Source organism: Mastigoproctus giganteus, chromosome 7 (assembly GCF_048544385.1).
Source record: "Mastigoproctus giganteus isolate SK-2022 chromosome 7, ASM4854438v1, whole genome shotgun sequence".
Lineage (NCBI taxonomy): Eukaryota > Metazoa > Arthropoda > Arachnida > Uropygi > Thelyphonidae > Mastigoproctus > Mastigoproctus giganteus.
The window spans coordinates 190,606,475-190,631,025 of record NC_143581.1 but is presented as its reverse complement, the minus strand read 5'-3'; the positions used below and the strand labels follow the sequence as shown (position 1 = coordinate 190,631,025).

General features: G+C 38.0%; 1 protein-coding gene across 1 annotated transcript in view; it reads left to right on the top strand.

The window, feature by feature from the left end:
* Positions 1 to 24,551, top strand: part of Nmdmc (NAD-dependent methylenetetrahydrofolate dehydrogenase) — a 136,148-nt gene that overhangs the window by 27,022 nt on the left and 84,575 nt on the right. Inside the window, exon 2 of the mRNA XM_090377317.1 lies at positions 12,788 to 12,972. Coding sequence (XP_090233443.1) covers positions 12,788 to 12,972 — 185 coding nt within the window. The remainder of the gene's footprint in view (positions 1 to 12,787; positions 12,973 to 24,551) is intronic.

Genomic DNA, 24,551 nt, shown 5'->3' with positions numbered 1-24,551 from the left:
GTCTTGAAGTGCAGAAAGGTTTTTAAGTGACAGTAAAAATAAAACCAGCAGAAATTAAATGAAAAAATCAGGTACAAATGAACTTCAGGCGACTAACAGTGGATTAAAAAATAGTACACCTGATGAATTGAACAGGCAATTTGCACTGATCTTTACAGATGTTTGTCATTTCACGATGAGAAGAAACTGTGCTAGTGAACCTGAGCTTTGTGAAATTAGCAAACTAAGACAAAATATACTGTAATATATGATATACACTGAGTGGACAGAAATCATGGGATACTTACCTAGTAACGGGTAGGCCCACCTTTTGCCCAAAGCAGGGCAGTCGCATGGTGAGGCATTGAGTCCACTAGTTCACGAAAACATTCCACAGGTATTTACATCTATGCTTGCTGCACTGTTGTCCATATTTCCATCACATTTCTGGGCAGAGGATCCAAAGCTCTAACAGATCTTTCCACGGCATCCCAAAGATGCGCCACAGAGTTCATGTCTAATGAATGGGGAGGCCATTCCGTGGTGGCAAAATCTGCAGAATGCTCTTTGAACCATGTTTTTTAGTCACCATGGCTCTGTGGGGAGGTGCATTGTCCTGCTAGAAGAATCCAGTGCCCTGTGGATGCACAATAATCATGAAGGGATGCAGATGGTTTGCAGGGATGAACACGTAACCTGGACCTTTCAGAGATAAGTCTAGACATACCAGAGGTCCCAACAGGTGCCAGTCGAACATGCCCTAGACCATTACCAACCGTCCACCTGCCTGATCAGTTCCTTGTTGACATGACGGGTGCATAGCTTTGTGCAGTTTCTGCAAGATACACACCTTCCCATCTGCACGAAATAACTGGAAACAGGAATCATTGGACCAGGAGACCCGTCTACAATCATTGAAGTTCCAGTGCCAATGTTCTTTCACCAATTTGAGGCGTAGAGTCCTGTGTTATGGTGTTAGCAATGGAACTCTGGTGGGTCGGTGGCTCCCATGACCTATTGCAGCTAATAATCGCCTGATGGTCTTGGTGGAAACATTTCTGGCACCTCCCTCGTTGAAGTCAGTGGTGATTTGTGCCACTATCGCTCTGCAGTTGGCTGAAACAATGCAACACAGACATTGAAGGTCACATTCATTCACCACCTTTCTCCGCCCACAGCGCTGCCCCCAATGAGATGTTATTCTGGATTTGGCTATTCCTGATACACTCTTGATTCTGCCAAATGGGGATAGTGCAATTTCTGTACTACCTCCATGATAGTGATCCATGCATCAGGCACTGACTGTCATCCCTCTTTCAAAGCCGGTTAACTCACATTTATCCTTACTGACATTGAATTACTGTTGACGTGAATGCAGTGTATCTATATACCTGCCAAGCGGTGGGTTCATCCACTAGTGAGAGGGGTGACAGCATTGCAATTCCCAGGAACTAGGTATCCCGCGAATGCTGTCCTTTCAGTGTAGTGTAGTCTTTATTTGGGTTTTAAGGCAATTCAGTTATTGAAATCATATCGCACCATTTATATCTCTTGTCAAAAAATATTCGACAATTTTAACAATTACTGGAGGCAGGATTCGAACTCACGACCTTAATCCTCGTGGGTAGGCACAGTCAGTAGGATCGGCATCGTTCCTACAACAGGTTTATAAGACCCGAGTTCAAATCCCATCGATGATGGTAGGAAGTTTTGTGGGTCTTTTTCATAATGTGGCTGAGTTTCTCAGGCGAGGGTAGCATGGTTTTTTCTCTCTGAAACTCGGGTTTTTTGTCCAGCAAACAGAAAATCGACCTCGGAACACACAATTTACAGACAATATGCACGGGGCAACATGGCCTTAGTCGTCAATGTTCCTAAAAACCCAACAACAGTGATCTTTGCAGTAAACTTCTCAAATATAAAACAAAAGACTGTGTCTTTTGTTTTCTATTTGAGAAGTTTAGTTGCAACAGAGATTTACATAGAGTGACGACACCATGTGAGCAACAGATTCTGTTGCTCACGTGGTGTTGTCACTCTATGTAAATTTCATTCTCTCTAAACTATTTATTTTTTTTTGAGATTTGGGAAGAATCTGTAGGTTAAATGAACCCCTTATGGGAACTGGTGAATATGGTGGAAGCTGGAAGCATAACTGAACTGATTTGGCATGTTCTGTGTGTGCTGGAGCCTTGTTATGCAAAAATAGCATTCTTCTGGTGAACTTTGCTCAGCGTTTGATCTTCAGTTTGTCCAAAAGTGATGACCTGTGCTCAACAGTTTTTATTATTATTATTTTTTTATCCCTTTCCAGGTAGTCAAACAAAATCCCATCCTTGTCCCAAATAATAGAAGCCATGACCTTCCTAACAGATGTCTGTATACAGACCTTTTCTGGACGTGGAAGGCGACACTGTGCCTTGCCGATTCTTTCGAACAGTTGTGTGGTCTCTGGATCATAATGAAACAACAATGTTTTATTCATCATCACAATTCATGCCCAAAAATTATGGACATCTTTGCTCAAAATGATGATAAATGGCAGTTGTAGACAGGACACACTGTCACTTTTGATCAGCATTCAGGCATCTTGGGAGCCATTTTGTAGAAAGCTTCCACATGTCCAAAATGTTATGAATAACATGCCGAAAACATTGTCTGGACATTGTCTAGATTCTTAACTATAGAATCTAAGCATGTTTAGCACATATATAGCTTATATATGTGGCAGAAATTCGTCTGTCCGACAGTATCACAGTATCAAGATCAGGGGTGGCTTGTTGATAGGAATTGTGGAACTGCAGCACCCCCAGCTTTTAAATCTAAATGCTGTATATGGTCAACGGAGTTATATGAAATTTTGTTGAAGAACAATGCAACGCAAAAACTATTTTTATTAACAGGTCTCGCATATAGTATACTCATCATCTATTTACAATAATAAAAAATAAATAAATAATTGCTTTATTTAATACAAGTATTAAACTGAGCTCAGGCCATCCTTACCCAACCACATGCTAAGGCCTTTGGTTCATGGGAAAACAACTATTTCCAATAATCATTTCAATAATAAACGAATAGAAACACAAAATAATTTTCAACTTTGAAGTTTAACCTTAGACGGAACTGTGCAGTACACAGTTCCACAATTTGCTCTCAGTGATTGAGTCAATGCTTAGTTAGCAGATTGCCAATACGCATTTTGTAGAGGTGACAGGACAAGTCAAAGAAATGCAGAGTGAGCAGTACACCAAACTTGAATGAAAAAGTTATTAATCGATTTCCAACAAATTCCCCAGAGGCTCACATCTGGTAAGTATGGGCTTGGCTCAGGGGTCCTGAGCTGGATATCATTATTCTTCTCTTTCTTGGTGAGTTTTTTTTTCTCTCTCTCTCTCTCTCTCTTTCTCTCTCTCTCAGGGTAACTCAGAAAATTTTTTTTTTTGCCTAGTGCAATAGTGTAGCAAATGCTTCAGGCTTTTGCTACACAACTGCACTTATTAGCCATATGGTGCAAGAATGATAATAATAATGAAAATAAAAACTAAAAAATGGATTTTGTTTTTAAACAAAATTTCAAGATTACCCAAAACTGTTAATGGTAAATGACCAGTTAATGTTTTGTAATATTTTTAACTTGCTTATTATTATTACTATCTATGTCTACATGTCTTATACCAAGGTGATTGAATGTAACTTTAAGAAGCAGCACTGCCATACATCAGAGTCACGAGCCGCCACTGATCAGGATGTGAATGAATGGCATCTGCATTTTCAGGCGGTGTCACAGAAATTGGTCTTCCTATCCTCTCGGCATCCTCGGTGTCAAAAATAAAAAAGTAATTTTAAATTTTGTAGGCCAGCTTTTGAAGGTTGAATAATGTGGACACCATTCTCCTAACTTCAACATATCAGCATGAATATGCTTCTTAACATAAAAAGATATGCTATTTCAGAATTTGATAGCCATTTGTCAAAAAAAAAAAAAAAATTGAAACGAGTTGGGCTGAGAATTTATTAGTACTCCTCATACTATATAACAGGTAAGTACATGTTATAAGGTCACTTAATTTACTCAAAAAAAAAAAAAAAAAAAGAAAAAAGAAAAAGGAGAAAAGTCTTTCAAGTTGTCAAAAACCACCAGCATTCATTTGGTGTGAATATGAAAGTGTATAAATTTGTTTATACCATAAAGATATTCTTGTAGCGCTATGGGAAGGGGCATTGTGGTGAAAGCAAAGATGATTCATGTGGGTGTTGCTGTTGTGAAGTTTGGCACTACACTTGATCTTAGCCAAAAGGGTGAGAAGCGATGCATTTGCATTGGAGGCATGTGCATGTACATATATTGGGTGGCACCTACATGTTTAGTTGAACTCCTTAGAAAATCTGTGTTGAAAAAGCAACACAGTCTACAGACCTGAATATGTACTTTATATGATATGTAAGCGCAGGTTTGTTGTTTCAGGCCTTTTTGCCACCGGTGAGCAATCAACACCCAGTTAATTGCTGCCTAGTGCCCATTCCTAAGCACGAGGAGCCGTGCCTGGTTCTATTATCTAGTGCTGCTGCACCAATTTGTTGTCCAGTAGAAGGAGTGCAGTACCAAAGGAGTTACTTTTTGACATGATAGGTGCATAGCTACTTGCGGTTGCTGCCAGATACGAAACTTTCTGCCCACTCGAAATAACTGGAAATGGGACTCATTGGAGCAGGAGACATGTCTCCATTCATCCAAAGTCCAGTGCCAGTGTTCTTTTTCCCAGTTGGGGCATAGAGTCCTGTTTCGTGGTGTTAGCAATGGGACTCTGGTGGGTTGGCAGCTCCCTTAATCAATTGCGGCTAATGATCGCCTGATGGTCTTGTTGGAGATGTTTCTGGCATCTTCCTCATTGAAGATGGCGGTGATTTGTGCCACTATTGCTCTTTGGTTGGCTGAGACAATGCGAGACAGACGTCGATGGTTACGTTCATCCACCACCTTTCTCCACCCACAGTGCTGTCCACAATGAAATGTTATTCCGGAAATGGCATATTTCCGATACACTCTTGATACTGTCAAATGGGGTTAATACAATTTCTGTACCACCTCCACAATAAAGTGACCAATGCGCCATGCACCCACTATCATCCCTCTTTCAAAGTCAGTTAACTCACGACATTTATCCTTCCTGACATTGAATTACCATCTACATGAATGCAGCATACCTATATACCTGCTAGGTGGTGGGCTCGTCCACTAGTGAGAGGGATGACAGCATTGCGTTGCCCAGGAACCAGGTATCCCCTCATTCTGTCCTTTCGGTGTACTGAAATATAGAGGCCTGTTTATGTGAAAAACTTTTGAGCATGAAGGCAAGTAAAGCCTGTAAGGTTAATGGCATATGCTTGGTTATTTGAGAGAAGCAACAAGTGAATGTAGTATACCATAATAGTTAATTGTAAGAGCTTCATTGGACTCAGCAGTGATCCCCTTGTTTTGGAGAACTGCTAGTATAGCACGAATTCATACAGGAAATGGAGTTAGCAAATACACAAAAACTTGAGATTTTGGGACATGCCTAGGATAAAAATTGCCCTCCACATAAATGTATTTACCATTAAGCTAAAAAGACATAAGTCACAAAATAAGTGTGTGAGATAGGAAAAGTAGGCATTAACACAGAAACTGAATGTGACAGTGTTGCAGAAAATAACTTTGTGTTTTATATTGGGTTGAATTTGATAGTGTCTGCAATTCTGCCCAGACACGATAGGAGGGAGTATATGATGAGAGCCCTGTCGATCAATTCGGCCCTGGAAAGATTGTGCAAGGCTCAAGGGATAGAATTTTTTTTCAGCCTGGTCTGTACTTGTTAACAGGAGAGACTGCTTCTACAGGGATGGGATACACTTAAATAGAAAGGGTGCAAGAATGTTTGCTGATGCTATCGAGGCAGTGTTAGGTGGGTTGGAAAACTGCTAGATTGGGGGCACAAGGACTAATGGATTAACAGCAGCCACTGGCAGAGGTGAAAGGGATTCTTGCACTGCTTCTATTGGAATGAGCAGCAGCCTGGAAAATAAGATGCAGGATATTTCAGAGACTGCTGAGAGTCATTGGGGTACAAGTAAACACATGGGTTGTGTTAGGGTAGCTAAGAAATAGAACAGGTGCATGTATACTTGCGTGTACACCAATGCTAGGAGTTTAGTAAATAAAATTGATGAATTCGAGGTATTGCTCAAAGCATCAAAGGCGGATATTGTTGGGATATCAGAGACATGGTGTCACACAGATATAAGTAATGCAGAACTTGAATCTGGGGAGCACAACGTCTACAGAAAGGATAGACAGGATAGGAAGGGAGGAGGGGTTATGCTATTAGTTAAGAAACACATAAAATCCAAGGAAGTGAAGCCCGTCGACATCACTGGACAGTGCAGCGTCGAGTCAGTTTGGTGTGACATAAGCATTGGGAGATCAAAATTGAGAGTAGGAGTGTGCTATAGGCCTACTGACTCTGATGGTGGGTTGGTCACACACACTAGCAAGGCTTTTGTGGATTTATTGGATGATTATTTTCTAAATCAGCATGTTCAGGAGGCAACTAGAGGGAGCAATACTCTTGATTTGATTATCAGTAGGGATTCTTCACGCATTAAGAATCTGCAGATAAAGGAACCACTAGGTGGCAGTGATCACAGTGTGCTGAAGTGGGATTTACTCAAGGAGGTAACTACCATCGGGGTAAAGGGAAGGGTTATTGCTTTCATAAAGGCGACTATGATGGTCTGAGACGGTATTTAAATTCTATACAGTGGGACCAACTGATGATGTTACCAACAGCAAACTCAAAATGGGAAGCATTCAAAGAGCTTATCTTGGAAGCTACTAGGCTTTACATACCAACTAAGAAATATTGTTCAAGGTTCAGGCCTAAATGGATGTCAGATGAACTAATGAGACATATAGCAGAGAAGAAAAATGCATGGGATACATTTAAATTAACATGTGACACAGAAGCCTATGATAGATATAAGTTGATCTGTAACCAAGTTACAAAGCAGGTTAGGCAGGCAAAGGCAGATTACGAGAAATCTTTGGCAAGGGATGCAAAGAAAAACAGCAAGGAGTTCTTTACTTATGTAAACTCTAGAAGGAAGGGGATGAATCAGATTGGTCCACTTGATATCGATGGTTCAACTGTTCATGATCCTGCTCAGGTAGCTAACAAACTAAATCAATATTTTGCTTCTACATTCACACATGAGGAGTTATTCAGGAAGGGGAATGCCATAGAAAAACAGCATGGAGTTCTTTACTTATGTAAACTCTAGAAGGAAGGGGATGAATCAGATTGGTCCACTTGATATCGATGGTTCAACTGTTCATGATCCTGCTCAGGTAGCTAACAAACTAAATCAATATTTTGCATCTACATTCACACATGAGGAGTTATTCAGGAAGGGGAATGCCATAGATGAAGTAAACACTGGCAGTGAGCTAGATGATCTTATAATAATTGAGAGTAAAGTGGAGGAGAAATTGTTGAAAATAAATACAAGAAAGGCACCTGGGGTGGATGGGATCTATCCAGTTATATTAAAGGAGGCAGCAAAGGAAGTAAGCAATCCGTTAGCCATAATTATGAGAGCTTCCTTGGACTCAGGAGAGGTATCCACAGACTGGAGATGTGCAAATGTAACCCCAATTCACAAAGGAGGATCAAAGGCTCACACAAGTAATTATATACCTGTGAGTTTAACTTCTGTTCCAGGAAAATTAATGGAAGCACTGCAGGATCATCTTGACAAGAATTCAGTTATAGCTCAGACACAGCATGGTTTTAAGGGAAGGTCTTGCCTGACCAATTGGATTGGATACTATGATGTAGTTACAAAAGAATTGGATGCAGGGAATAACTTTGATATTATATATTTGGATCTTAGAAAGGCTTTTGATACTGCTGCATAAATTGGAGCAGTGTGGCATTGGTGGCAAATTGTTGCTATGGATAAAGGGATGGTTGAGTGGCAGAAGACAGAGAGTGGTAATTAATGGACACTGCTCATAGTGGACTAATGTTATTAGTGGAGTCACTCAGAGTTCAGTGTTGGGTCCATTGTTGTTTTCTGTATTTATAAATAATATTGATGATGGTATATCAAGCTTAATGTCCAAGTTTGCAGACGATACAAAGGTTGGCAGGGTTGTTAAGGACGCTACTGACGCTATGCTGCTGCAACAGGATCTGGAAAGGTTGAGCAGATGGGCTGAGAGGTGGCAAATGAAGTTTAACATTGACAAATGTAAAGTACTACATATGGGAAACAGCAACCCCAGAGCAACGTATCAACTCTATGGTACTACAATGACAGTATTAGAGAATGAAAAGGACCTGGGGGGGTAATTGTGCAGGCAGATATGAAGTTCTCTGAGCAGTGCAGACGGGCTGCAAGAGTAGCTCATGGTGTCTTATCAATGATATACAGGAATTTTTCTATCAGGGATAGGGAATTGATTATTTCCTTGTATAAGGCAATGGTCAGGCCGCACCTTGAGTACTGTATACAAGTCTGGAGGCCTCTTTTCAAGAAGGATGTAGAGCTGCTGGAACGAGTACAGAGAAGGGCAACAAGGTTAGTGAATGGAACAAATGGTTGCTCTTACGAAGAAAGGCTTAAGTTTTGCAAATTACAGTGTCTGGAGACCAGGCACCGGCGAGATGATCTGATAGAGGTGTACAAAGCCTTGAATGGTTTGAGCATGCTCAGTGCTAATGGGATACTGCCTCTTGCTCAGAATAATCACCTGAGAGGGCATAAATTCAAATTGAGGAAAGACAGATGTATGTTAGATGTGTGGAAATTTGCCTTTAGCCAGTGAGTAGTTGGTTGGTGGAACAGACTTCCAACCCTTGTTGTGGAAGTTGATAGCCTAAATAAATTTAAGGCTCAGCTGGACAGGTATTTCGAATGAACGGAGGGGTGAAGTGGAAGGGGTTTTTTTTTTTTTTTTTTTTGGCTGATGCTGCATAAGCTTGCTTTCTTGCATCATATGCTAATGCTAATATGGACTTTATCAAAGCATCTGTCTTGGTGTCACATGAGGGAAAGGTTCCAGGACTAATTCTTGTGATCACAATAGCTCAGTTTTTTAAGGAAAGGTGTACTCAATCCTCACATATATCTATTTTACAAGAATCTGTCATTCTTATTGAAAAGCTGTACATCAAAAGATAGATTTATGAATTTCATGTAATTGTGAAGTTCCACGACAGTGAAAACAAGAAACGAATTCATCATATAGAGCTTTTAATAAGAATGATATCCTTGTGACCTAAAAATTTTTTTTATAAAGAAAAGGGTTGACTCGATTTTGTGTCTAGATCAGTGCTGGTAAACATATGGCCTGCAGAATACGCTGCCCTCCCAAATATTTTTAAGTATGGTTAAGTAATAGAAACTGAAGTTAGCAGTGCACGAGTATGCAACAAAGTTTTTTTTTTTTTTTTTTTCCCCATAAAGATTTCAGCAAATTGGCATATGCTGTTATAAATAATTGTCAGCCCTGGCCTAAATAATAGGATTAGATACGGGAAAGTAATAGAGTCACTGATTAAAGAAGTGATGCAGGACCAACTAGACAGGAATACAGTTATACTACAGTCATAGATAGCTCAGCTTTGTAAAAGGACAGTCTTGTCTGAATAATCTGAGGGGATACTATGATGCAGTGACAAAGGAACTGGATGCAAAAAAAAATTTACATCATATGTATAGATTTCAGAAAAGCTTTAGATGCTGTTCTGCATAAAAGACTGCTGTAAAAATTGAAACACTCTGGCATTATAGGAAAGTTACTGCTAGGGATAAAGGGATGATTCAGTGGGAGAAGATTAAGTTAATATCAATGGGTGCTGCTCTTCTTGAATTACTGTTATTAGTGGAGTGTCCCATTTTTCAGTGTTGAGCTCTGCTATTTTCTGTATTAATGATATTGATGAAAGCATATTGGGCTTAATAGTTAAGTTTAGAGATTATATGAAGTATATGGCAGTGTGGTTAGTGACAGTAATCAGGGCAGGCTACTGCAATAAGAGCTATAAAAATTAGGCAGATGGACTGAGAAATGGCAACTGAAATTTAATATTGGCAAATGCAAGGTACTATATATGGGTAGCAGTAATCACACAATATCATGCCAACTGTATAGTACCACACTCAGGGTAGTGGAGAATGAAAAGGACCTGGGGGTAACTGTTCAGTCATAAACAAAGTTCTCTGAGTAGTGAAGATGGGCTTCTAGGGCAGCTCATGAGGCTTCGTCAATGGTGCAGCAATTTTTCCAGCAGGAACAAGGAGATGATTATCCCACATTGTACAAGCCAATGGTTAGGCCACATCTTGAGCAGTGCATACAGGTCTGGAAGCATCATTTTAGGGAGGTTGTAGGTCTGTTGGAATGGGTCCAGAGAAGATTAGTGAGGAGAACAATAGGTTGCTCTTACCATGGAAGGCTTCAGTTCTGTGGATTAGTGTCTGGAGGACACTAATTCACATCTTATAGCACCTATAAGGAGATTTGGGGGGTGTTTAAGGCTTTGAATGAGTTAAGTAGGCCCAATGCTGCTAGCATCCTTCCTCTTGCTCATACGAGGAGCATAAATTCAAATTGAGGAAGGGTGGTTACCAGGTCAATGTGAAGAAGTTTGCCTTCAGCTAGTGGGATTGATTGTTGGAAAAGAGGTTTCCATATAGTGGTATGGATGTAGGTAATCTGAATAAATTCAGTGAAGAACAAGGCAAACTATTAAAGAAAGATGAACAAGTGATGTGAGAAGGGTTTTTTTTTTTTTTTTTGTTGGCTGATGCACTATAAGCTTGCTTTTTTTTTTTTTTTTTTTTGTATCATTTGCCACTATAAATGTAGACAAGGTTGCCCAAACACCAAAGCAAACCCTTCCACCCTGGCATGCTCATGTCCCGGCATGTGACTTGTCCCTTAGAAATTGGGGTAAGTTGGACACTCCATCATCTGTCTACCTGCAGCTTTATTCAGCACACAGAGCTGAACATTCTGACTTCGCGGCAGTTTACACAGACGGCTCGAAGTCGGAATCATATGTGGGATCTGCTGCTGTCTTTACAGGCAGCACTACATCAGAGCAGATTCCCTCTGAATGCAGCATTTTTACTGCAGAGCTGCATGCTATTGAGTTAGCCTTGGATCACGTTAGTGAATGCCAATACCAATGGTTCATTTTATATTCTGACTCTCTCAGCGTGTTACAGGCTTTAATGACCGTGAGATGTAATTCTCATCCAGTTCTGTCTAGCATTCAGCAGAAGATTCACTTCCTCCGTGAACGTGAATATGATATCCACTTCTGCTGGATTCCCAGCCACATTGGGATTAGGGGAAATGATTTGACTGACACCGCAGCCAAATCAGCAATTCCCAACGATAATCGCTGCCTGTCAGTCCCCTATACAGACTACAGGCAAATAATACACCAAAAGATACATTCCCAATGGCAGGATTCGTGGAATAGACAGACTGGGAATAAACTATATCGTATAAAGCCTGTAATTGAACCGTGGCAGTCTAGTCTGCGCAGGAATCGTAAGGAGGAAGTTGTTTTTGCCCGGACCCACATAAGACATAGTCATCTGACTCATTCTTTTTTTCTGAGGGCTGATGACTCTCCTATGTGTGAGTCCTGTGGCACAATTTTAACAATCAGACACATTTTAGTTGACTGTCCAGATTTTAGCAATATCCGTTTTACCGCTTTTAATCATCTGACTGAGCCGTATACACTCAGTCAGATTTTATCCGACAATGACAACGTGTCTGCTGTTTTTAGCTTTTTTAAATCAATAAAGGCTTTTACTCATATTTAAAATTTATATGTTATCGTTGTTTCTTTTATTGATATATTTTTTTTATTATATATCTGGACATGGTGGCCTAACTAATTAGGTCACTGAGAGGTTAAATTTTTATATATTACCTGGTCTTGGCGCATTATAGCCTTAGTTGCTAATGCGCCAATAAAATCCAAACCAAACCACTATAAATATTAATATTATGAAACAAATTACATACCTGAAGCTCCATACAAGAAGATTAAAATCGCATACATATTTATCTTCACTGACATTTTCCTGATAGTTATTTTTATCTGCTGCAAATCAGGTGGCAGTGGATTTTTTTTTTTTTTTTTCATCTATCCTCCATTTCTTACAGAAACTACACTTCAATTATATCTAAACCATTCAATTTTGCAAACCTCCATTTCTTACAGAAATGGAGGTCTACAAAACTGATAAGTAGTTTAGATATAATAAAACAAAAATTAGGTAGGAACTAAAAATTATATTCTTATATATGATTAATATGCACACAGTTTTGAGTATTTTCATTGTAGCATACCCTTACCTTACTGCAGTGAACATTGCAGAATTACCAGTTAATTATGATCTTGCTTAGTTGATAGAATGCTGACATTCTAAAATGTTTTAGCAAAGTGTATTGCCCCTTTCCATCTCTATATACATACCTTTTCTTCAATTCTCCCATTCTTTCTCTAATTAAAAAAAAATCCTTCCTCCAATAAAAATTACATTTAGTAACAAGTGTAATTGTTTATTGTATTTTTGCTGAATAGTGAAGAAAGAGAGGGGCTTAAAATTTGGCAGATATTCACTCAAAATATTTACATATCTCTCAATGCTTTTGATATATATATGAAATGAAAGTAAGTTAGTGCTATTAACAATATTGAAGTAACTGACTATTACTGCACTTTTATGCTTAAAGGAATCGAGCCAAAATTATTGATGGGCATAAAATAGCACAAGAAATTCAGAATGAAATAAAGCTTGACATAGAAAAGTGGATAAAAGCTGGAAATCGCCGACCACATTTAAGTGTCATCCTTGTTGGGGATGATCCTGCTAGTAGTCTTTATGTATCTAACAAAATAAAAGCAACTCGAAAAACAGGTAAGGCCTATATTTTTTATTTATTTTTTTATTTTTATTTTCATAAATACTAATGACTGGTAACAACAATAAATATTAATATATATCACTGTTACTACTACTGCCACCATTATTACCACTATAACTACAACTTACTGTTATTTTATAAGACATCATTTTGCTTACTTAAAATTCTTTGCACAAGGAATATATGGATAATATAATTTCAGCTACGACATAAAAAGCTGCTTTGCCTAAAATATTTATTTTTCAACAGTACAGGCTGGCCTCGATTAACGCGATTAATTCGTCCTGCGAGCACATCGCGCAAAACGGAAACGCATTAATCGAATATAATAATCAATAGGAAAAATTATAATTGGTCCTTGACCTTCTGAAATGTCCATAAAGAATTTAAAAAATACTTTTTAAATAACTTTTTAACTGTATACAATGTAAAATATAATGAAAATAATTATGTAATTAAATGTTTATTGCATAAAACAGCGGTTCCCAAACTGTGTGCCGCGGAATATTTTAAATTTTCGAGGGAAACACAGCGATACTCGACATCTGTTGGACACTGCGCGAACTACTAGCTCGAGGTAGTTCACACTTTCAACATTTCTTATTAAGTTGTTTGGACCTAACTACTAAACAGAACTGTTAGGTATTTCTTTTGGTATGGGTGCGCCTTGAAAAAATTACTGAGACACTATGGGCGCCGTGAACCAAGAAAGTTTGGGAACCTCTGACATAAAATACACAATGAAGAAATGACTGTTGCGGAAATATTTGAAATGTTGACTTTCTGTTTTCATCAGTCAATTTCCGATAGCCGACAACAATCTTCTCCGGGTCCTGGCGAAATAAATATCGCAGAGAACTTCACACCTTTTGTTTGAGGTTCTATGCGATACGAAAGATTTCATCTAATTTTACCGTTATCTCCTTCGCGGTAACATTTTCATCTGGCTCATTTAAAAATTTGAATTTTTATGCAAGTGTGCATTGACTTTATTAGCAGGAGACAAACAAGTAACACGTCTTCTTCCGATGGTTGACGGAACACACGGAGGCGAGCAGCAGGCAAACGTTTGTTTATTGACCCTACGTAAGCTTAACGCTTTCAACTATTGCATAAAAAAAAAGATAGCGTTAACTGGAAATTTGCATCGTTTAAAGTAAAAAGTGGTATAATTTTTCAAATAGCATTAACTGAAAATCGTGTTAATCGAACTTGCGTTATGCGAGGCCTGACTGTAGTTCAAAATAGCTAGTCATACCATAACATAGTTTTGGCATGGCTGTGCACTATTATGTAGATTTTTAAAATATTGCATCTCTGTTTTGCAGGCTGTTTATCAAACTGTTGTGAGGTTACTCAACAAAAACAACACCACGAATTAGCTGGTTATCCATTTACTGTCAAGACTCCTGATTATTAAATCCTAAATAATTTGACAAAAATCATTTTTAAGGAGAAGATAATGACCAGATAGGTGGCTGTATCAACTTTGAGCAAGCTTGACTCATTAAGTGACTCCATCTTATTGCAGGCAGATGGAGTATGTGCTAACTAAATATCTGTAGTTTGTTGAAATTTTTGAAAGTAGCATTAATTAATCATTTTTGGTCTTTTACACTCATATATAAATATATATGTGTGTGTATGTGTGTGTGTACAGTAAACCCCCGCAAATAGCGGGGGTTACGTTCCTGAGAAATGTCGCAAATAATGAAAACGCGAATACTGAGTTATGGCTCCCATAGTAATAAAGGGGTTCCGTTCCAAAGTATGAAATATATAAGAAAAACTAGTCTAAAATTTTGTCTATGTATGTATTATATGTACCTTCATATTATGACTGTGTACATGGTTCAATGCAAGCATATGGCATCGAAATGAAAATAAGAAACAATTTAATATTAAATGTAATATTTATTAGAAATTTCAAACAAATCTTTCAAACCAGCGCTTTTGCTAGCAAAAAAACTTATCCCACCAGTGCTATCACCAGTTTCGCTTAAGTGTTGATAAAGGAGTTTTGCCTTTTCACGAATGATGAGTGAACTTAAAGGAATTTTATTTTGAGTTCGGTCTTCTATCCACAGATTTAAAGCTTTTTTCCATTTTTTCTAATTTAACATCACGAGTTACAGAGCAAATTTTTAAAGCAATTAGCGCGTTTTCACGGACACTACAGCGGATTTTTTCTTCCGATTTCTTCATTGATCGTACCGTTGACTCATTGATTTTATAATGTTTTGCCACTGAGGAGACACTTTCACCATTAGAAATTTTGTCTAATAACTCAATTTTATTCGCTAATGTCATCACCTTCTTTGATCTTTCATTTTCTTTGTTATTCGTAGCCATATTTTTGTACGGGTTAGAAAGAACTTGTCCGCAATAAAGTCACTTTCTTCCGTTAACACGCTCGAAAAAGTCTGTTTTACACTGCAAAATGGTAGATTTATCATTTTTGTAAGCATATCAATTTATAAATTGATCAATTTATAAACATATAAATTAAAAGCAAACGACGAAACCTTCCATGACAAGCGCATAACACATACTGAACAAGGATTAGCAAGGAACATCAACACTCGCGATTTTGTCACCCCTCTCCCCCCACCCACTGAGCACTGTTTTGACCGGGAAAGATAATTCTAGCCATGCCCATGTTTTTTTTATGGCGGAAAATATTCACGGCCCTTAAAATTTCAAAATTTGTTTTGGTTTCATTTTATATTAAATCAGTGGTCGTGAAACCGCGAATACAGATACCGCGAATAGCGGGTGTTTACTGTATATATATATGTATGTATATAAACAATAGGGATGAATATAAAAGTTATTAGCCAGATCAGATTAATGCCATCAATAGCAGATTGTACATTACATCGGTCTGTAATCTAGTTATTATAGTAAAAGCACAATAAGTACTATACAGATGCTGAACATGTATATGAACACAACAGTATACAGCTTATCAGTGTCCAAATCTTAAACTTAATTTTGTTATAATTTAGTAGCAAACAGGCAAAATAACATGTAGCCCAACAGATACCTTTGAAACGAATATATAGAAAAAGGAAATAAGAAAAGAGAAGGCCAACTATAATTTTCAATTTCAGTTGAAATTGAAATTCAATTTGAGTACATAAGTACACGTGCTTTGAATGACCAGGATTCAAGCCCATGACTGCCAGATACAGTGCTGTTTCTTGTATTCTCTCTATCTTGTGAACTCCTCTGACTGTGTAGTCATCCCAGAGAAAAAACAGAAAGTTTATTTATTATTTTTCCAAATAAATTTTGCACTTTTAGAAGTAGTAATTTCTTTATTTTATTTAAATATTGACTCTAACATCAAGAATATGTGAAAGAATGACAAAAAACATATACGCTGGTGTTCAAAGAAAGTGCATCACCTAGGAATTTCACATTTCTAACCCTTTTTCGCAATGGTATGTTACATTAATGACTAGCATCACAAATAGAAATATAAACAAAAGATATTTATTAATAGTTAAGGCAAAGCTAAGTAATATTTGACAGGTGCTCTCAAAATATTCCAAAATGAGCATTTGCAACCTTTATACAACAGTTTTGGCAAACACTACAATTATGGCTGAAATGTTATCAGAAGCCCTCAATTTGCTTCAGTTTATCATTTTAAATGAAAAGTTCACCAGGTGCAAACTAATATTTAGTTGCACCACCTCTGGCCCTGATGACAGCAGACAAGATCAATTTCTGAATATAATTAACTGGTAGTTCGTGGTTTCAAAAACGAATTATGGCTTCCTGAAGTTCACAAAGGGCCTTTGGTTTCTTTCTGGCAACTGCAGATTCCACACGATGCCAACAGTACTCTATAGGATCCAGATCCGGGTTGTTTCCTGGCCAGCTAAGAGTTGTAATGGACCGTTCTTCCAACCATTTTTTCACATGTAACAAATGTAAACACATTACTGTTGATCCTCTAATGCAGAAATGAAGCTAAAGTAACTACAGAAGTGCCTATTTACACTTTTTGCCCGATGACAAGGAGAAAAGTCGTTCTGAAAGATGCAGTTACTTGGCAGGTTGAAATGGTCTCTACTGGATGGCAGCAATTTGCCTTCCAATATAGCCATGTACCCATTGGCATTTATGGAACCTTTTATAAACTGCAGGTGACCTACTCCACGATACGAAATGCACCCCCATGTCATTTGGCTGGTAGGGAATTTTACTGTAGCCACCATACAGTCTGGATGGTATTCTTCACCACGTCTGTGGCAAATCATTTGTCTCCTATCAGAGCCATGCAGGTTGAATTTCTTCTCATCCGAGAAAATAACTTGACTTCCACTGCTTGGAGGTCCATTTGACATGCTCCTTACACCAAATTAATTGAGCCTTTTTCATTTTTTGTATAAGGAGGGGCTTCTTAGAATGATGGGCTACGAGTCCATTTTTGAAGAGACAGTATTCTGATTGTCACTGCACTTGCTACCACTTCTGTATGTTCTTCCCATTTTCTTTTCAGCCCAGACGAAGAAGCTTTACGGCTTTTAAGGCATAACCACTTCAAAACATGGTCCTGGTTTGGTGTAGAGACTCATTTGCATCTGGTTCCTTTTTTTCCTATCAGCAGAACCAGTATTCTTGAGTTTGGAAAGAAATCTACCCACTATCGACTGATTACAAGACACCCTATAAGCAATATGACGGAAAGAACATCCTCACATAAAGCAACAATAGCACTCTTTCTTTGTGGCATCAACCGCATGTAACTCACCATCCTGACACAAGCAAGGAATGACTGCAACTCTTGCAGAGCTTTCTTATGTAGCTGAAAGTAACAGCTGATGCAATATTACATCATCACCTATGCGTGTCAATTTTAGTTGATGCAGTCTGTAAGAAATATTGCCATATACTTACACTATTCAGACGACAATTACAATTTAAAGGGGTGATGCACTTTCTTTGAGGGCGCCTCCGTAGCCAGGTGGGAAGGAGCAGCAGTGCATAGCACATGCTTCTTGATTAGACCGGGTTCGAGCCCATCACCACCAAATACGAAGGATGCAGAAAGGTCAGGGAATGATCACTGCATATTATCGGAGCAATATGGCCTTAGTTGCTAATGCTCCTAAAAACCAAAACAACAACAACAACTTTCTTTGAACACCAGTGTACAACAAAATTACAGTTGTTTGTTGTTCAGAGAGTATCATTTTGAAAATATCTCTTATTGAAAAGAAATACTTTTGACATATTAATACACCACTTTTGTTTTTAATGTTTAATTTTTTTGTTCCTACATTGATATGAAAATTTTCAGTTTAGATTGAAGTAAGTCAAATAAATTACTAATATCGACACGTTTTTTTTTTTTTTTTTTTGTTTTTTTGCTGATGCTGAACTGCTTACAGAAATGTTTCTAGTGTAAATTACTTCAAATCATGAAAACATGAGGACTATTCTATACCAGTACCCATCTTCATCATCACAAATCATACAATATGTTTTCTTTTTTCACAAAATGGTCCTAGTATTCTGTACCATTATGTGCTGAAGGGATATTAACCCTCAGTTAGGTGAGAAAAATTTTGAAATTCATCCATCTGTGTGTATAAAAATTTGAAAAATCAGCAGAAAAAAAATTCAAAATTGTTAATTTTATGATGCCATATATATTTTCAATCTTTTCTGATTTTTCTGACAAAAAAAAATTCACGTTCTAAATTAAAAACATATTTTTAATTAAACTTTAAGATTTTTTGAAATTTAAAACTCCCTTTAGACTTGTCAGCAAGAGAATACAAATTTAAAAGCCAAGTGCTTCAAGTAATGCTGTAATTAGAAACCAGTTTGTCAGTAACAAGTGTGCTTGCTACATGAAATATGAAGCACAAGCATCAACAATTTGATTTCAAATGGTACATCAATACAGAGCATTGCCAACTGGAGGAAAGCACACAGCAGTAGAGTCTGCTATCATTAAATGTAAGTATCATTAAATGTCAATCAACATGTGCATATAATTAAGTTTAACTAAATCATGAATGTTTCCTAATTGTATCATAATTAACGGATATTTCTGAATTTGCAGAGAATTCAAATAAAAAACATTTTCAAAAACAGTTATCAGGAGTTTCGGCTGTGTGGACAGAGTAGAAGTATGAATTGCTTAAATGTTGTTGGGGTTATATCAACCCCATGCAGCTGATTCAGGATGTAAAAAAAAAAAAAAAAAAAACAACAATGATTCTAATATATGGAAAAAAAGAGCATAATGCTGAATTCATCTTTTAAAAACTTCACTCCCCCCCCCCCACACACACACACTTTCTTCTAGTGGATTCCATAGCTATTGTGTAATGGCACTATTTAGCCTATATTTACAATATGGGCTACAGCTACACAGTACCATTCATAATTTTCACTTGATTTTTTTTTTTTTTTTTTGTAAACCATTACATTTTAGGCACAGGTTTACTTTTAGAATAATTCTCTGTACTGAATTTTTCTTTAATATCATTTTGTTCAGATGCGACTTGCAAAGTTTTATGGTAAGGGAAATCAGCCAGGACCTAGAAGTATTTTCACTGAAGTGAAGTTTTCTTTAAAATGGTGTTCATTATAATGGAATTTTATGTGTTATGTTTCAGATGGTAAAATCACCTATTTTATTAACCCTCAATACAATTCAAAAATTAAAACTTAAAATTATGCTTTAAATTTAATTGGCCTGTGTACATCCAAACAAATGGGAAACATTTTGAATACAAGACAAATTTTAACCCAAACCTATCATTTACACAAATCTAGAGATCTACCATGGCTTCAACTTTTAAATTTAAATTGCTCAGATATTCCAACTGAACAAATGTATTGTTTAATATTCAGTTCATAAAAAAAACAGAGCCCAGCTTCTAAGCTAACAGGTTTGGAGTTGCCCTGTGAAAACTGATGAAGGGAATGAAGCGCTCAAGAAATTTGTATATGGCAGTACGTATATTCTTTATTGGGCATCATGAAATAGTGTGAAGATATTTCCATTTTTGATTTTTTTCAAACTCTTATGTACTGTAGATTGAAGATTGTTACTGGCCTGCAGTATTATTCTTGTAAAATTGCACATGCAGAGTTTCTGAAATATATAATGTAGAGAATTGGTTTTGTATATTAACCTGAAGTTGTGCTAAATGTCGGGCTTGTATCCTATTCAGAGTACATCCCCCCACTAATTAAATTCTGCCTGCACCAATTGATACATTTTGCAGTTATAGATGCAATGTGATTTTGGACTCTTTCTTCCAGTAGACAATGATTTGAATAATATTACATTGAATTAGTTTTGCCTACATATTATAATATAAATTACATTTTTTTTTTTTTTTTCATTATTGTTATATGTTAACAGAGTTTTTGCATTTGGGATAGTTGTTGAATGTAGATTGAAGATTGGTCTGCAGTATTATTCTTGTCAAATTGCACATGCAGAGTTTCTGAAATATATAATTTAGAGAATTGGTTTTATATATTAACCTGAAGTTGTGCCAATGGGATTTGTGTCAATATGACTGTGGTGTTAATGTCCTTAATTTATAAGGTCCAGAATCAAACCTCAGCACATCAACAAAAAAGTCATATTTTCTGTATGTGTGAACTTCTTTCAGAACATTCTCAGAGAACAAAAGTGCAGTAGAAGCCATCTTAACCAACCTCTACTTAACTGAATTTCTGTTGTTGGAAAATGAATTTGTAGAGAATGCAGAAATCATACATACCATGATAGAAATAGATGGATCTAAATACAAAGAAGAGATTGAATCAGATCCAGGGCCAAAAATTTCTAATGCAGCCACCAAAAATGCCTTATATAAGCTTTACATTGAACAACAGCCTGATTCAACAGGCAGCGACGTTATGTTTATAAAAAAAAAAGATGGACTGTGCTGCAAAATATCACATTTCATCATCTGAATAGATAAATATTACTGATTTTATGTAAATGAATATACAAGTATGTTTTAAGTGAAAATAAAATTCTTAAGATATGTATGTATACTTTTCTTTTTTTATGACTATCCACTTAAACCAAGAGACCAGAATGCACAGCTACCATTAGGGCAAGAAGCAAGTTTTCCACTCTTAGCCTGTTCCAGATTACTAGGTGGTAGATGACTCTCATCAACATCTCCATGTTGTCTCCAGAGCTAAGTTCCGGTCAAGCCCTTCCCCATCTCTTCCATCATGCAGTATGACTGATGACTTTTGAGGCCATGATGAACTCATGGCAAGGTCCAATTTTCCTTACATTTCAAGGGTACAGCTCTAAAATGCTGTTCGCAGGCCAGCCGCTAGTTGGTAACTCTCTAGGAGGCTTCAGGATCAGCTAGTGTATAATTTTGCTAACTCTGCTCTGCCAGATAGTGACTGGAGCGAGTCCAAGTGGTGTGTATGTGGGGGGATATTGTTGAGGCCACGTTATGTCAAGGATCTGGGTATATTCTTACCATGTGTACACCATACCAAAAATTGCATTACTTCATACAGCATTTCCCCTCCCCACTTTTTCTTTCTACTGAATACACCATGAATTGTCAAACTAATAGAGTAAGCTTATCTGTGAAAAGATCTAAACCGTCTAAACACTTCTAGTTCATTTCACAAATATAAAGGGTTTTCCAATAGTAACGCTCGATGTTTGGCAACAGCGCATGACGAAGTCGACAGTCACACAGGTGGTATCTTTGGTAGCCGTATTCAGTTAGTCTCTGCATTTTATTATGGAGCGTTACACGACTGAGCAACGAGTCGAAATTGTAAAAAATTATTATCAAAACCAATGTTCTATTCGTCAAATGTTTCGTGCACTCCATGCAGTTTATGGTGTCGACGAACGTCCTTCAGAATCCACAATTCGCCGTTTAATAAACAAATTCGAAGCAACTGGGTCTGTGGCAAATCTGAAAGTGCCTGTACGTCAGCGAAACGCAAGATCCGTTGAAAATATTGCTGCAGTCCGGGAAAGTGTGCGTGAGAATCCGCAATAGTCCATTCCGCGTCGGGCTCAAGAACTTGGCCTGTCTTCGACGACAACTTGGCGAATCTTGCATAAGGACTTAGGGCTTCACCCTTATAAAGTGCAATTAACCCAACAACTAAAGCCCAACGATCATGCGCAGCGGCGTGCATTTGCTGATTGGGCGAATTGCATGAGAAATTTGAAGGTTCCGTTATATCGCGAAATGGTGACGTTAATTGGCCGCCCAGATCCTGCGACCTAACGCCACTGGATTTTTTTCTCTGGGGCTTTCTAAAATCCAAAGTCTATGCTAACAAACCACGGACGGTTGCCGCCTTAAAGGCCAACATTAGGCGCGTTATTGCTGAAATCGAGCCACTTTTATGCGATAACGTCATCACCAATTGGGTATCCAGGATTAACCAAACCAGACAAAGCCTCGGCGGACATTTATCTGATATAATTTTTAAAACATAATGTTAACACATATACTTCATAACAAAAATAAAAATAGATCACTATCACTCTCACAATTTGTTTTATTGCGTTACAAAAATCGAGCGTTACTATTGGAAAGCCCTGTACATGGTCTCAGTTCTAATCTCAACAATGTCCATTTCCACTTGCAGTCTGCCAAACCCCATGTACTTTTTCTGACAGATTCTCAGTTATTGGTTGATTCAACTACTGCTGATCTCCATTGCCCAAATTATTCCCTGTATGATTCTTTTTGCCTCAAAGGTGGTACTTGTGCATATGTCTGTTCCAATATTCCCTGTGAGAAAATATTGGGCGTCTCCGTAGCCAGGTGGGAAGGAGCAGCAGTGCGTAGCACACGTTTCTTGATTAAACCGGAGTTCGAGCCCGTCACCACCAAATACGGAGAATGCGGAAAGGCCAGGGAATGACCACCGCATATCCTGGAGCAATATGGCCTTAGTTGCTAATGCTCCTAAAAACCAAACAACATAACATAACAGAGAATATTGGAACAAGAATGCCAAATGGAATGACCTGCAAATTTCTTTTCTTCTTTTTCTTGGTCGGATTACTGTTTCAAAACTTCTGATATCATCAACATTTGCTCAGATCTTGTCAGTGAAATTATTCTTGTAGGAATGGATCCGTTATTCCACACTCCACTTTAAAATCTCGTTCTTTATCTAAACCTTTGTTTTCCAATAAATGTGCTAAGGCTGTTCAAGAGAAGAATGTTACATATTGTAATTGGCTTGTTTCCAATTCTTCAGTTTAATTTTCTGCTTACAACAAAGCTCGCAACAATTGTAAAGTAGTTATTAATTAGTCCAAACTAGATTTTGAACAGGCTAAGAGTAGAAAACTTGCTTCCTGCCCTAATGGTAGGCAAGCATTCTGGTCTCTTGCCGGTGCCTCTGTAGCCAGGTGGGCAGGAGCAGCGGTGCGTAGCATACGCTTCTTGATTAGACCGTGGTTCGAGCCTGTGACAATCAAATACAGAGGATGTGGAAAGGTCAGGTAATGACCACAGCATATCTCCGGAGCAATATGGCCTTAGTTGCTAATGCTCCTAAAAAAAAAAAAAAAAAAAAAAAACGAAATAACCAAATAATGGTCTTTTGCCAAGGCTATTGGCCACAACTTTTTCCCATTTCTGCTCCCACCTCTGTCAAAACCAGATGGGTCTGTTGTTACTTCAGCCAAGGATAAAGCTGACCTGCTAGCATCCCATTTTTCTTCCAACTCATGTATTAATGACCTTGGTGAAACACCTCCCACCATTCCCAACATGCTCCATTTAATGCCTCCATTTAATGGTCTTTCGTCAAAAGCATGTCAGAAGGATTTTGATGAAACTTGATGCTCAGAAAGCTTCTGGTCCTGATGATATTTCTCCACTTGTTCTCAAAAACTGTTGTTGTTATTTGGTTTTTAGGAGCATTAGCAACTAAGGCCATATTGCTCCGGGAATATGAGGAGGTCATTCTCTGACCTCTCCGCATCCTCCGTATTTGGTGGTGACGGGCTTGAACCCTGGTCTAATCAAGAAGTGTGGGCTACACACTGCTGCTCCTTCCCACCTGGCTAAAGAGGCACCTCAAAAACTGTGCTCCTGAACTTACTCTTGTTCTTTGCCACCTTTTTTCACTTTCTTATTCCAAAGGTGTTTTCCTTCTGCTTGGAAATTTGCTCATATCCAGCCAGTTCCTAAAAAGGGTGACAAATGCCTCCCGTCCAATTATCATCCTATTGCAATTATATCTGCTCTTTCTAAAGTAAAGAAGCAATCAATTAACCACCGAGCTTTTTTTTTTTGGTTGTTGGCGCATCGGTTTCTGTGGCCATAATGCACCTCCCAAAGTTTTTGCATTTTACTCTGATACAAGCCCGAGGCGGGATTCGAACCCACGACATTTGGGTTGCCAGGTAGGCACATTACTCACCTGGCTAGCCCAGTCGGCCCGCAAACTCTTAAACTACCTAGAAACCTTGCGTCTGATCAGTGATTGCCAGTATGGATTCTGTCAGTGTCGATCCACTGGTGATATTCTGGTTTATTACCCATTTATGGACAAATTCAATAGA